The sequence below is a fragment of the Dromiciops gliroides genome, chromosome 1 (assembly GCF_019393635.1).
Source record: "Dromiciops gliroides isolate mDroGli1 chromosome 1, mDroGli1.pri, whole genome shotgun sequence".
NCBI lineage: Eukaryota > Metazoa > Chordata > Mammalia > Microbiotheria > Microbiotheriidae > Dromiciops > Dromiciops gliroides.
In genome coordinates, this window is record NC_057861.1 from 44,843,987 (window position 1) to 44,858,941 (window position 14,955).

A 14,955-nucleotide genomic window follows, 5' to 3' on the forward strand; every position below is an offset into this window, starting at 1 on the left:
TCAAATGCAATCTTGTGCTAAAGTATTCAGTTCTTGTTCGTTTTTGTTTTGTTTTTGTGGGGCAATGGGGGTTAAGTGACTTGCTCAGGGTCACACAGCTAGTAAGTGTCAGGTATCTAAGGTCACATTTGAACTCAGGTCCTCCTGAATCCAGGGCCGGTGCTTTATCCACTGCGCCACCTAGCTGCCCCCCCTTGTGCTAAAGTATTACAGCAATAATTGCTCATCCTCATATGGTACTTTGAGAGTCAAGAAACATTTTCCTCCTAACAGACCTCTGAGATGGATAGTGCTGTTACTCCCATTTTACAGATAAGGAAGTAGAAGCTAAGAGAAGCTCAGTGACTTACTCAGGGTCACACAGATACTGAAAAAAAAGAAGAGATTTTAACACAGTCTTCTAACTCAAAGTTGAATGCCCTTAAGACATACCAGGCACCTTGTTGAGTTCAATTTTGCAAATCAGTCTGGTCTATTAAAGCCCAAAGTTACTAAGATATGACTGAAAAATGTCACTGACCAAAACCTCACCTCAGATTCACAGAACAAGTTACATAGGATCTAGAGGTGATTCTCCTTGGGCTCTTCTCCCCCCATCCCTCATGTGCTCTGTGTGGGTTGTGTGCTCGCGCGCCCTCTCCCTCTCCCTCTCTCCCTCTCTCTCCCTCTCCCTCTCCCTCTCTCTCTCTCTCTCTCTCCCTCTCTCTCTCTCTCTCTCTCTCTCTCTCTCTCTCTCTCCCTCTCCCTCTCTCCCTCTCCCTCTCTCTCCCTCTCCCTCTCTCTCTCTCCCTCTCTCTCTCTCTCTCTCTCTCTCTCTCTCTCTCTCTCCCTCTCTCTCTGTCTCCCTCTCTCTCTCTCTCTCTCTCTCTCTCTCTCTCTCTCCCTCTCTCTCTCTCTCTCACACACACTCCCACAAGTCTACACTTGCAGCAAATTTAGTTCAGCAAACATTTTAGCACTTACTCAGTGCAGAGCACTGGATGTGGGCACTGGAGGGGAGAAAAACCCCATTCATCCAGTAAGACGTGGTCTGTGATCTAATAGTATGGTGTTACAGCACTTGACGTTGGCCCTTCTGATTTTGCTTTGGGTGAATGGCTAGTCCCAATAAAAGCCTGGATGATGTGATTTGATAAAATGGCAACAGCTTTGGGGGCTTTTATCCACCCTCTAACCAGCTCTGTTAATGCACTGAAATCGCTGAATCTGACATTTCCTCTATATTATGTGTAGTAAGTGAAGCTATTAAGAAATTATTGCATCCAGCTGTTCTGGCTCTATTACATTTGAATAAAAAAGAGATCCCACATTTCTGATTTGCTTTTAGATGGCTCCAGCAGAAGGCAGATGGCTTTCAACTAAGGGGCCAGTGCTCTTGTGTGTGTGTGCATGCATGGGGGGCATACCCCATTTTGTATGAATAACTGGTTTCTTAATTAGTATGTGGGAGCTACATATGTCTGCACAGCTTGATTCCTCCTATAGTTTGGGCCAGATGATCTCTAAGGTTTTTTCCCAATCTCTTATCTGAGCACCAGAAATAACTGACTGCTGTGGGGAGGGCACCTCATGATCAACTTAGAACGAGCACATTACACTGGGGCACTTGGACTTAAAATAGGCCTTTTTCTTAAAGAGGAGCAGAGTAGTTCATGTCCCATGACCCCTGCTGATTTCTTTTCTTTTGTTCTGTTCTTCACCTCTCCTAGAAGCAGTATGTGCAGGCACATCACTTGAAGATCAGTGTCAGTTTGCCATACGTGATGACACCTCCGGCTTCTTCTCAGCTCCTCTGGACAAAGAAGGAGCCTCAGCTTTTCTGTCCAAACCTCAGGATTGGGAGGACTTGGGGCCTGCTAAAAAGAAAATGAAAGGAGGTGAGGTGATCACATTTTTTTTTTTTACATTATTACAAACCTATTACCTATCAGCAAATACATTCAGATATGTAAACAAGGATAAAAAAGCTTGTCCTTGAAACTCAATGTTCACTAATTCCATTCTGCTTAAACAATTTTTAATGTGCATATTATCTTAAACAAGATGGAAAAAAATCATCCTGTTTCCATATATGGCTCCTTCTGAATTTTTTTCCTTTTATTAATTTTCTTCTGGATCTTGTTAATATTTACTATTATCATTCTTGTTTATAGAATCACAGGCCATGTGTATAATATTATTTTGATTCTGGGGGCAGCTGGGTGGCACAGTGGATAAAGTATCAGCCCTGGATTCAGGAGGACCTGAGTTCAAATCTGGCCTCAGACACTTGACACTTACTAGCTGTGTGACCCTGGGCAAGTCACTTAACCCTCGTTGCCTCACCAAAATATTATTTTGATTCTGCTTTCATTATTCTAAGATACTTGACAGAAGTCTTCTCATATTTCTTTTTATTCATTTCAACTAGCCTTTATCTTTTTTTTTTTTAAGTGAGGCAACGAGGGTTAAGTGACTTGCCCAGGGTCACACAGCTAGTGTCAAGTGTCTGAGGCTGGATTTGAACTCAGGTACTCCTGACTCCAGGGCCGGTGCTCTATCCACTGCGCTACCTAGCTGCCCCTCAACTAGCCTTTATCAAGCACCTGCTAAGGGACAGGTGCTGTACTCTTCTATTTTTCATATTAGTCATTTCTTCTGGCATAATTCCATCAATTCATATGTTTGGCCATTCCCTAATCATTGGACACATGGGCTATTTCCAGTGTTTTGTTGATAGTGATAAAGCTACTGGGAATATGGTTATACAGAAAGGTCTTATTTTTCTTGTCAATATGATTGTTTTTTTAATAGCTCCAAATTGTTTTCCCGAATGGCTGGACCAGTTCATATTTCCACCAACAGTGCAATACACCACCTCCCTTCCCTCTAGCATTTTTTTTTTTTTGGTTTTGTTTTTTTTTTTTGTTTTTGTTTTTGTGGGGCAATGGGGGTTAAGTGACTTGCCCAGGGTCACACAGCTAGTAAGTGTCAAGTGTCTGGATTTGAACTCAGGTACTCCTGAATCCAGGGCCAGTGCTCTATCCACTGCGCCACCTAGCTGCCCCTCCCTCTAGCATTTTAATTTCTTTTTTTGTCATCTTAACCAATATGAATGAGTACCTGTGTGAGAAGTGAGTGAGATGGTACCTAAGAGTTGTTTTAATTTGAATTTTTAATTATTGGTGATTTAGAGGATTTTTTTTACATGGCTATTGATAGCTTGAATTTCATCCTTTAAAAACTGCCTATTTAGGGGCAGCTAGGTGGCGCAGTGGATAGAGCACCAGCCCTGGAGTACCTGAGTTCAAATCCAGCCTCAGACACTTGACACTTACTAGCTGTGTGACCCCGGGCAAGTCACTTAACCCCAATTGCCTCACTTAAAAAAAAAAACAACTGCCTATTTGTATCCTTTGACCATTTATTAATTGGAGAATAGGTCTTAAACCTCTTTAAATCTTCTTTGGTCATGAACTCTACCTCTATCCATACATCTGGCCAGCATTTTCTTCCATACTCCTCTATCTCCTCTATCTTATTTCTGAAGGGGGCAGCTAGGTGGTGCAGTAGATAAAGCACTGGCCCTGGAGTCAGGAGGACCTGTGTTCAAATCTCACTTCATGGACTTACTACTTACCAGCTGTGTGACCCTGGTCAAGTCTTTGGGGGGGGGGGCACAATGAAGGTTAAGTGACTTGCCCAGGGTCACACAGCTAGTAAGTGTCAAGTGTCTGAGGCTGAATTTGAACTCAGGTCCTCCTGAATCCAGGGCCGGTGCTTCATCCACTGTGCCACCTAGCTGCCCCCCTGGGCAAATCTCTTAATTGCAATTGCCTTAAATATCCAGGGGCCATCTCTAGTTGTCCTAATCTGTATCCTGCCACTGGACCCAGTGTGGCTCTGGAGGAGAGAGTGAGGTTGGTGACCTTGCTTGCACAGCCCTCCCTCACTTATAAAAATCCAATCCAGTACAAGTCACGACATGACCCCATTGTTGTAGTCCTCTTCGGGAATGAAAGACAAACAACAACAATTTGTTTCTGATATCATCCTTCATGTCTAAATCAGGTACTCAAGAATTTTGAATTTATCTTGGTCTAAGTATGAGATATTGGCATATGCCTAACTTCTGCCAGCCTGATTTCCAGTTTTCCCAGCAGTTTTTGTCAAATAGTGAGTTCTTGCCCCAATAGTTGGGATTTTTAAATTTATTCAGTGAGGCTATTGTGCTCATTTGCTTCTGAAAACAGTGTACCTACCTAATCTGTTCCACTGATCAACTTCTCTATTTCTTACCCAATACCAAATTGTTTTGATATTTACAGCTTTTTAGCTTAGTTTGAGATCTGGTAATGATAGACCCCTTACTTTTTTTTATTAATCCTATTGCTATTTTTGACCTTTTGTTACTCCAAATGAATTGTTCTTATTTTCTCTAGCTCTATAAAGTAAGACTTTGGTTGTTTTATTGGTATGTCTCTGAATAAGTAAATTAATTTAGGTAGTATTCTAATTTTTGTTTATTGATGTAGTCTACCCATGAGCAACTAATATTTCTTTAATCAATTAGTAAACATTTATTAAGTGCCTATTATGTGCTAGGCACTGTGCTCCAAGTTCTGGGATACAAATATGAAAAAAGACAGTCTCTGTCCTCAAGGAGTTTACAATCTAATGGGGGAAGACAGTACACAAAAGGAAGCTGAAAAACTGGTGAAGGGGAGAGGTATCCAATCACTAGGGCGAGGTGGAGAAGTCGGCCAGAACAATTCAGCCAGGTGAAGGAGGAGATGGCTGAGCTGAGTTCTGTCCTTAAATGAAGGCTTTGGGGCTCATGGCTTCCTTCTGCATCATTTCACAATTCATTACACATATCATTTCTTACAGCACAATAATATTCCATTATATTTACATACCACAATTTGTTTAGCCATTTCCCAATCAGTAGGAATCTACTTTGTTTCTGATTCTTATTTGTCACAAAAAGTGCTATTATAAATATTTTGGAGTAGGGCCTTTTTTTCTCATCAATGACTTCCTTGGGGCATAAGCCTGGTAATAGTCTCTTTTTGCATAAATTCAAATTGCTTTCCAAAATGATTTTCTGTTTTATAACTCCACCAACAATGTAGTTGTGTATCTGTCTTCCCACAACCCCTCTAACACTGTTGTCATTTTTTGTCATTTCTGCCCATTTGCAGGGTCTGAAGTGAAACCTCAGAGTTGCTTGATTTGCAGTTTCTTACTATTAGTGATTTGGAGCATTTTTCATGTGGTTGTGAATACTTTGCATTTCTTCTTTTGAGAACTGTTTGTTCATATCCTTTGACCATTCATCTATTGGGGAATGGCTGTTGCTCTTATAAATATTTATTAATTGTTTGTATTTGGATACCAAACCCTTATCAGAGAAATTTCATAAGATTTTTTTCCCATTGCCAAAATGCATCTTCTCAGTTACTTTACTTGAATCTTTTTTAAGGTGGTGCTGTTCCCACTGGCTCTCTTCCCCTTCCCCACCACTCCTCTTCTCATTTGTTATGCCTTTCCTTCAGGGTTTTGTTTATTAGTTCCTTTTTCTCTTCTGCTGTTATCTGGTTATACATTTGTTTCCACTCTTTTTCCCCTTTCAGGTAGATTCCTCTTGTCTCTCTTCCCCTTCAGCTAGTCCTCTTCCTTAGGTTTTTTTGTTTGTTTGTGGGGCTGTGAGGGTTAAGTGACTTGCCCAGGGTCACAAAGCTAGTAAGTGTCAAGTGTCTGAGGCCGGATTTGAACTCAGGTCCTCCTGAATCCAGGATCGGTGCTTTATCCACTGTGCCACCTAGCTGCCTCTTCTTCCTTAGTTTTTTTTTGTTTTTTTTTTTTAGTAAGGCAATGGGGGTTAAGCGACTTGCCCAGGGTCACACAGGTAGTAAGTGTCAAGTGTCTGAGGCCGGATTTGAACTCAGGTACTCCTGAATCCAGGGCCGGTGCTCTATCCACTACGCCATCTAGCTGCCCCTCTTCCTTAGTTTTTAAATTTCTTTTTTGCATGTGTCCCTTTCCAAAAAGGATTCCTCTCACTCTCATCATTATCCTTCTTTGCGCCTTCTCTGCTTCATGACCCCATGACTATCTTGTCTCTTTTTCCTCTGTATTCTTTATGTAGTCAGAGCTTCCCAGGGATCCATTCTAGGCTCTCTCTTCTAGGTACTTAATGCCATTGTCTTGTAGGGCTCACCCCATGGTTTCCCCTTCTCCATTCTGCCCCATCCCCAGGATAGTGCCAATTATTGTAGTCTCAGAGAGGACTCTGCTCCATGGTAGGGCAGCTTCCCCACCATGTCCTTCACTTCTCAGTCCACCACTAATGTATTCCCTTTCTTGTTGACCTTTTTTTTACATTTGCCCTGTGTCCATGCTCTCTCCTCCAGGTGCCAGTCCAGTCCCTGCCCTCAAACAGCTTATGTTATTCTCTGGACTTCTTAGATATCTGCGAGTTCATGAGCAGGGCCTTCCACTACCTCTCCCGTTGATCAGCAAAATTCATGCATCCACATACGAGTCTAGTTGTGTCCCCTCACTGCCCTCTTTCTGTTCCAGATGGGGACACTCATCTGAGTCTTCAGTTGTTTGTCGCAGACCAGTGTAAAAACAGCAGAGCCATTCCTGAGGAAGTGAAAGCAGCAAACATGAAACCAGACAAAATGGAAGAAACTCTCACTTGCATTATTTGTCAGGAGTTACTGCATGACTGTGTGAGGTGTGCTGCTGCTGTGGTGGCGGGATGTGAGGGGGCCCGGGCACCTGGGATGCAGGGACAAGATGGAAGTTGGGTGTGTTTTCTGGGGAATTTTAAATTCTTTCTTTTCTTTTCTTTTTTTTTTTGGGGGGGGGTGAGGCTATTAGGGTTAAGTGACTTGCCCAGGGTCACACAGCTAGTAAGTGTTAAGTGTCTGAGGCTGGATTTGAACTAAGGTACTCCTGACTTCAGGGCCAGTACTCTATCCACTGTGCCACCTAGCTACTCCTAAATTCTTTCTTAACTGTAATTCAGAGTGTGGGTATGCCCTGTGACTGGTTCCTGTTTCTGTAGTGCTGTCTGGTTATGGTGTCCTTTCTTCCCAGTACTCTGGGGGACACGTGGCCCCAGGAGGCTCGCAGGGTCAGAACTGGATGGACTCTTGGAGATAGGACAGTCCAGCCACCTCGTTTTATGGACTAGGGCATTGAAGTCACAGAGGTAAAAGGAACTCGTCCAGAGTCATATATCTAGCATATAGGAGAGCCAGGATTTAAACCTGGGTCCTCTGATTCAAAATCCAGGGTGTTTTCTACCTTACCACACTAAAATCAGTATATGTGGGCAGAAGGTCCCAGAAAGCCCCTTCCTGGGAGGCAGGCCCACATGATGAATGAGCTTTGTTGTGTTTATGTTCAGTCTGCAGCCCTGCATGCACACCTTCTGTGCCGCTTGCTATTCAGGTTGGATGGAACGGTCTTCTCTGTGTCCCACGTGCCGTTGTCCAGTTGAACGTATATGCAAAAACCACATCCTGAACAACCTTGTCGAGGCTTACCTTATCCAGCACCCAGGCAAGTGCAAGGCAGCCCATGCTCGAGCACCAATGAGTCCTCAGCGCTCCAGCCTGCTTATTGGTTGGTTTATGCCACCTTCTGCTCTGAGGATGTTTTCTCTTGAACCCTAGACAAGTGCCGTAATGAAGAAGATGTGCGCAGCATGGATGCCAGGAATAAAATCACGCAGGACATGCTGCAGCCCAAAGTCAGGAGGTCCTTCTCTGATGAAGAGGGAAGTTCCGAGGACCTGCTGGAACTGTCCGATGTGGACAGCGAATCTTCAGACATCAGGTGACTGCCTGCTGACCCTCTTGGCTCTCTGTGCACTTTGGCCTCCTCCTCAGTGCAGTCACTGGGGCTGGGGCTTTGTTGGACATACTATGATTTTTTCACAAAAAATTCTTATTCCCTTTTTGGATTAGTCACAGAATAACTGCATCAGAGTTGGAAGGAACCTTTGAGATGAGTTCTCCAAACCAACCTCCCACCTGTTGTAGGCACCCTTTCTCAACAGCCCCTGTCAGCTAGTCATCAGCTAGTCATCCTGTCTCTATTAAAAACCTCCAGTGACCAAAAAAAAAAAACCCCAACCCTGCTTTCCAAGGCAGGACATAAAACTGAAGCAAATGATTAAGTGACTTGTCCAGGGTTATGCAGCTAGTAAGGATCTGAGGCTAGATTTGTTCTCAGGTCATCCTCTTTCCAAGCTGAGTACTCTGCCAAAATCTGCTTCCTTGTAGCTTCCCCACACTGTGCACGGATCCTTTTGGTCCTGGTTTTGTCCTCATAGGCCACCCAGGACATCACAGAAGGAAGCTCGTGAGGAGGCTATTATCGTGTCTCATTTCAGTTTTCTTCCCCTGGTTCTGTTGATCATATATGACATTTTCAGACCCTTCACCATCCCTGTCCCTACTTTCAGTTTGTTGTGTTGTCTAGAACTGAACATAGTCCACTGGACGTTAGTTGACTAGTGTGGCGTGTCTGTCTGGTTTGGGACATTATGCTTTTTTGCTAATTCAGCCTAATAATGTAATCGCTTTTGTGTGTGTGTGTGTGTGTGTGTGTGTTTAGTGAGGCAGTTGGGGTTAAGTGACTTGCCCAGGGTCACACAGCTAGTAAGTGTTAAGTGTCTGAGGCTGGATTTGAACTCAGGTCCTCCTGACTCCAGGGCCGGTGCTCTATCCACTGCACCATCTAGCTACCCCCTGTAATCGCTTTTCAGAGAAGTCCCATTCCCCACTCGTTGCATAGTGAGCTTGCAGTAAACTAAAACCTATTATTTTTCCTGTGAACTGCTATTTAAGCCAAGTCACCCTGTCTCATACTTGCGCGGTTTACTTTTGGAAGCTTAAGTACAAGACTTTGCATTTATTTCAGGGTTCTGGGGTTTTGCTGGCCCACTGGTGTAGGTCTCAACCTGTCTTCATTTTAGGAGTCTTTGAGAATTGTTTTGGTTGAAAAAAAAGCATTCCCTGCAGTGCAGCCTGGGATGACCCATGCTAAATTGTGCTAGCTGGACCAATTGTACAGTGGTCATGCAGTCCCCATGATAGTGTCTATCCTTATTATATTTCAGTTTATTCCTTTGGGTTTGACTTTCCAACCTATTGAGATCTTGTCAAATCCTGATTCACATATATAAAATACTACTTATTCCTTCCATTTTGTATCATCTACCTATTTAATGAGCATTTCATTTATAGTTTAACCTAGATCACTGATAAAAACGTGTGATAAGTGAGGGTCACAAACACAGTCTTGTAGTACAGCTCTTGGAGGTGTTCTACCAGTTCCACAGCTTTCTCACTGTGCTGTTTATCATTGAACCTTCATTTCTCCATAGGAGATTTTGTCACGCCTCGTTAAAGTTAAGAAGCCATCATTAGAGTATTTCTCTGCTCTTCTAGGAAGATTGTAAGGAAGGCGTTACTCAGGGCCTCGAGATTGGTTCAGATAGGCCCAGACAGACAGCCTTCCCAGAGCTTTTCAGGCTGGGTGTGTGTGGCCCATGGAGGTTTGGATCCATGGGATTCTGCAATAAGAGAGATGGTCAGATTGTGGCTGGAGAGTTAGAGGGGACCTCAAAGTCCCCCTCGAGTCAGAAAGCACCTGCTCAGTGCCAGGCGCCGTTCTGCGTACTCACAGTCCAGAGAAAGGCAGAAGAGAGATGCTGCACACAGGGAAGTCACAGGCTGTTGGGGAGATGATGTAGAAACAATTCAGAAGGACGGCACTAAGATGAAGGAAAAGGGGAGACTTTAGCTGAGGCCTGAAGGAAGCCAGGAGACAGAAATGAGGAGGGCATGAGGACGAGACAGCCAGTAAAGATGCCCTGAGAAGTGAGGCTGCTGCCTCTTTAAGGAAGCGGCATCACGGGTCATCGAGTACATCGAGGGGGAGTGGGAAGGTCGGGGTAAGAAGACCAGAAAAGTAGGAAGGGGCTAGTTAGGAAAGGCTTTGGATGCTGCACAAGAGTAACTCTAGCTCTCACAGAGAGTCACTGGTGTTTACGGAGGAGAGCGATGGTGCAGTCAGACCCGCACTTTAGGAAGGTCACTTGGGCAGCCAAGTAGAGGACAGACTGCAAGGAGAAGAGACTTGAGGTAGGGAGACCAGGGTACAAGGTGATGGGGGCCTACTGCAGGGCGGTGAGCTTGTCAGGAGAGAGAGGGTAGGAGTGATGGTACAAGCACCAGGTTCAGTGTTGAGGTGGTGATGCCCTGGATGACTGGGTGACAGGGAAGATGGCGGGACCTCAGCAGTAATAGGGAGTTAGGAAGAGGGTAGGAACTGGGTAAAAGAGAGGGATACTGGAGTTCAGGAGAAGGTTAGAACTGGACAGAGTGATCTGAAAATCCTCAGCCTAGTGATGGTAAATCCATCCATGGGAACGACCAAGATCCCCCCAGTAAAGGCGTATAGAGGAAGAGAAGAAAGCCCAGGACGGAACACTGGGGAACACCACTGGCTCACCCATGGTTAGCATCCAGGAAAGGAGACTGAGAATGAGCATCAGACAGGAGGAGACACAGGAGAGGGCAGAGGTGTCCAGTTCAGCTGAGGCCTATGGAGGTGAAGGAGATCTGCACATGGTCACAAAGGTGGAATTTGAATCCTGGTCTTCTGACCTTCAAGCCAGTGATTCTCCACCATCCCACAGGAGCCCTTGACAAATGCTCCATCCTAGACTAAGCAGACCAGAGAGGAGGCGAGGCACATTGGAGTCAGGGACTTCTCTGAGTATTGGTCATTATAAGTATTTTATTTTTTATATTTTTATAGGCTTTGTGGGTTTTTTTGAGGCAATTGGGGTTAAGTGACTTGCCCAGGGTCACTCAGCTAGTAAGTGTTAGGTGGCTGACACTGGATTTGAACTCAGGTTCTCCTGAATCCAGAGCCAGTTCTCTATCTACTGCACCACCTAGCTGCCCTCATTATAAGTATTTTATCTGTCTCTCCTCCCTCATCATCAATGTCTCTGATTAGGGAGCTCACAGTAGAATGACCGCTGTTTGTCTTTCAGCCAGCCCTATGTCGTATGTCGACAGTGCCCTGGTTATAGAAGGCAGGCCGTGCAGCCTGTCCCCTGCCTGCTGCCCGAGAGTGAAGGAGGAGCCTTTGAGGCCCCTGCAGATGCCCCATCCACGTCTGCGAGTTTTCTTGCAGGTGAGTGACAGCAGAGTAGCCCTCTGAGCCTCGGGATGTGCTGCCACTGGTCCACTCATGGGCTATCATGGGGAGGCGAGAAGAGGGCTGGAGTTGGAGTCACAGCTCTCGATTTGAGTCACCGCTCGGTCATTTGTCAGCTGTGGGACTGTGGTCAAGTCATTTTGTCCTTTTGAGCTTCATTTTCCTCATCTGTAAAATGGGGATAATTATCCTGGCTGTGAGTGCCTTGTGTTGTTCAGAAAGCATTTCAGAAATGGGAGATGTTAGGGTCAGTGAATAAGGCCTCTTCCATGGCAGTGAGTTTGCCAGATAAATGATGCTTTTCCTTTAAAGTTCTAAAACTTTGTTTAGCTTAACAGTTCTAATGGAAATCCTTCTAAATATATTTTATACTTTTTTGCCCATGACCTAATTCAGCTCTTGATGACCTAAACTAATTCGGTGTCTGCTGTGAAGTTTTTCTGTTTCCTTTTGGTTGTCAGCTGTCACCCCTCATGACCATGGTGTGGTTTCCATTGTAGTCCCTCCCTGTCCCTTCCAGTTTGCTATTTCTGATCTGCTTTGGGCTCCATAAATAAACAAGTCAAGGCATCAAGAAGATGCATGCTCGGTGGCCAATACAAGAACTGTGGTACTTGTTTAATCCACAAGCATCCTTTTGGGTGGGGATGAGGGGAATAAGGGATAACTGCCACCAGACCCATTTTTGACCCTTCTGGGCCTCAGAAAGTTACTAAACCTTCAAATTCAGTAAGAAGGAACACCCTCGTCTTCCTTTTATTAGAATCCCCTAAAAAGTAGTGTAGTGGTAGCTGGTTCAGGGAAGAAGTACTCAGGTCATAAGGATAAATAGCACCTAGGTGAATAACAAAACACATAAGGAAGTTTCTGAATAGCTCTCTTTAATTCTAAACTCATTTTTTTTTACTTTTGGTAAAGGTCTGACCTCTATTTTAACCATTTCTTTCCAAATCCCTTCTCCTCTAATACCGGTCCTTTGGAGGTTGAAAGAAGTCAGAGAACAGAAATCAGAATTCAGTTTAATTCAACAAACATTTAGCTCCTAGTGTGTGGAGAGCACTGTGCTGGGTTTACTGCCTGTGTAGAACTTGTAGTCTGATGGGATATGTGACACACCAATAACTCTGTGTGACAAGTCTCTAACAGAGGCATAAAGAAAGGTAAGGAGAGGTGGGGTGCGGGGGGAAAAAAATCATTCTAGCTTCAGCAGCAGCTTCAGTGAGGAGGTGCCTGCGGCCACTGGGCTCAAAAGGCATTCCAGGTATAGGAATCAGCTTGAACAAAGGCATAGTAGCAAGGGAAAGCCCAGGGCACATAGTAGAAATAATAATACCAATAACTGGCATTGAGTATAACAATTTAAGGTTAACAGTTAACACATTATCTCTTTTGAGAGTCCTGTGAGGCAGCTACTACAGGTATTATTATCCCCATTTTACAGATGAGGAAACTGAGGCTCAGAGAGGTTAAATGACTTGCCCACAGTCATACAGCTAGTAAATATCAGAGGCGGGATTCGAGTCCAGGTCTCTGCTGACTCCAAGTCCAGCACTCTTTCTACTATGCCGTTCTGTACAGGGAATGGTAAGTAGTCCAGTTTGGGCTGAGCTAAGATTGTGTCTAAGGGGAATGCCACAAGATAAAATGTGCATGTGGAGAATCTGAAACAGCAGGATAAGGAGCTACACCTGATTCTTTGGGTAACTGGGAGCTGTCAGAGCAGAAACAGGTGCATCAAGAAAAAGAATCTGGCAGCTGGGCCAAAACTCAGCGACAGGCGGAGAGAAGTCCAGGTCGGCATGTATGTTGTATGGCAGGTGGAAAGGAAGGCCCACACTGAGTGAGGACAGTGTGGAAAGGTGACCTGTACTGGTCAGACTGATGGGGCCTGGGAAAGGCCTGAGCGTGGGAGGGGAAGCGTCAGGAAGAGGACGAGAGAATGCCAAGGTGTCAGAAATTAAAAACTGAGTTAATGGGATGCCACTGATCTAAAAGCATCTGACAAGCTGCTCTTTGGGAGGTGGGGAGGGGAAGCAATAAATACAGCCTTGGATATGTTGCTAATAGACTGTCCTGGTAGAGTTGTCTGAAACTTAGGAGGAAAGTGAGGGTCAGAGAGTGATCTGCAGAGCTGATGCAGATGAGATTCCAGCTGAGCGTATGAGCCTGCTGAGGCAAAGAAGAGAGGGCCAACAGCGCTCAGGAACACTCACGTTAAGTAGGCCAAGATAAGGCTGGTATGGTACACAGGGTGCTTTTCTTGCTCCCTGGAGTATTCCTCCTCAGGTTGGGAAGCCAGATCACCAGACCTGTTAAGAAACACCTGTTCCATAAGCGGGGCACGTGTCTGGTTGAAAGTCTAAGGACTTTTCCTGTGAGGCCAGGTGTATCGTGCTGGTGCTGTGGCTGTGCGGCAGCTCTGGCAGTCCTAAGAGGCTTGCCCTTCCTGTTCTGGGTAGACGCTCCTCGCAGGAACAAAGTCAGGACATTTGTTCTTCTCCGCGCCTGCTGTACCCCTATTCTCCATGATCTTCCACTGGTCACCCACAGTGGCTCAGCAGTCGTACCTGCTGGTTCTTTCCATGTATGGGAATCTGTAGTCCCTAGAGTGACTTGAATTCATCAAGAGCGTCAAGACCTCACATATAATCTCCCTACTTATCCTCAGTATCATTTCCCGTTTGTCATCTCTGTTCTCTTTCTAGTCCAGGGATCATTCTCCCTGTCAAAAAAACAAAAGCAAAAGACAAATTAAGCAATTCTCCCTTCCCTTCCTCTTCTGTATCAGGCTGTTCTTGGATCCTCTTTTCCCCCAAGAAAGTTTTAAAAACATTTTGCTGTTGTTAGCTTTCCTCAATAGAGCTTTAATATATTCTTTCAGGATTGTGTCGCACTCATTTCTCATGGTCCCTCTTTGTCATCTGCCATTGTACTATCTTTTACAGATATCTCTAAAAAATCCAAATGGGTTGACGATTCCTTTTCTTCATGCATACTGGTCTCTTTAGAAAATCCCCCTTCTCTTCCTTGTGGAACTCTCTGTCTTTACAAATCTTCAGAGTTTCCCAACCCTTCCAGGCCAACTTCCCCTTTAGGATTTCAGCCCATATTGCTTCCAAACCTTTTGAAATCTGTTTTGCAAAAATCTAGGCTCTATGTCAGACTCTGTTGAATTTTTCTCAGCTTTTCTACTAAAAATTCTCAGATAGAATGGACATTACCTCCTTCCAAAAATTTCTGTCATTTTCATTTCAGCCAGCATTTCTTCCTTGTTGATAATCAGATTAAGAACAGACATTCTCACTGGTTCCCTCACATTTTTACCAGCCCTCATAAGATGGGACTCCATCCCTGGCCAAGGGCCTGTCATTCCAATATTTTAAGCTATGGCTAAGTCATTTATATCTTACTCTCTCCTTACTGAATGTTCTTGACTCCACTTGGATGTCTGAGATCTTCCATTTTTCAGTCAAGATTCATCATCGTGAGTGGAGCCGTCTGAGGTCCTTTGGGCAGGATTAACCAGGGGGAGGTCATTGTCGTGTCATGTTCAGGATGACACCAGCTCTTTAGTGTTCTCTGCTGTGCTTTTCTTCTGAATCTTCTTGGGTGCCTTCTGCCCTGACAGCAGCACCTGTGATGAAGCCCTGTGGGGCTTCATTCCTCAGCAGACAGGCAGCTCCCTGTCTTGGGGCAGGGCTTCATAGCATGCATTCCTCA

The 14,955-nt window shown here is 44.7% G+C and overlaps 1 protein-coding gene across 1 annotated transcript in view; it reads left to right on the forward strand.

The window, feature by feature from the left end:
• CHFR (checkpoint with forkhead and ring finger domains) overlaps window positions 1-14,955 on the forward strand; it is a 38,086-nt gene that overhangs the window by 13,044 nt on the left and 10,087 nt on the right. The window contains exons 6-10 of the mRNA XM_043976611.1: window positions 1,710-1,877; window positions 6,565-6,724; window positions 7,403-7,557; window positions 7,671-7,833; window positions 11,069-11,211. Of these exons, the coding sequence (XP_043832546.1) occupies window positions 1,710-1,877; window positions 6,565-6,724; window positions 7,403-7,557; window positions 7,671-7,833; window positions 11,069-11,211 (789 nt within the window). The remainder of the gene's footprint in view (window positions 1-1,709; window positions 1,878-6,564; window positions 6,725-7,402; window positions 7,558-7,670; window positions 7,834-11,068; window positions 11,212-14,955) is intronic.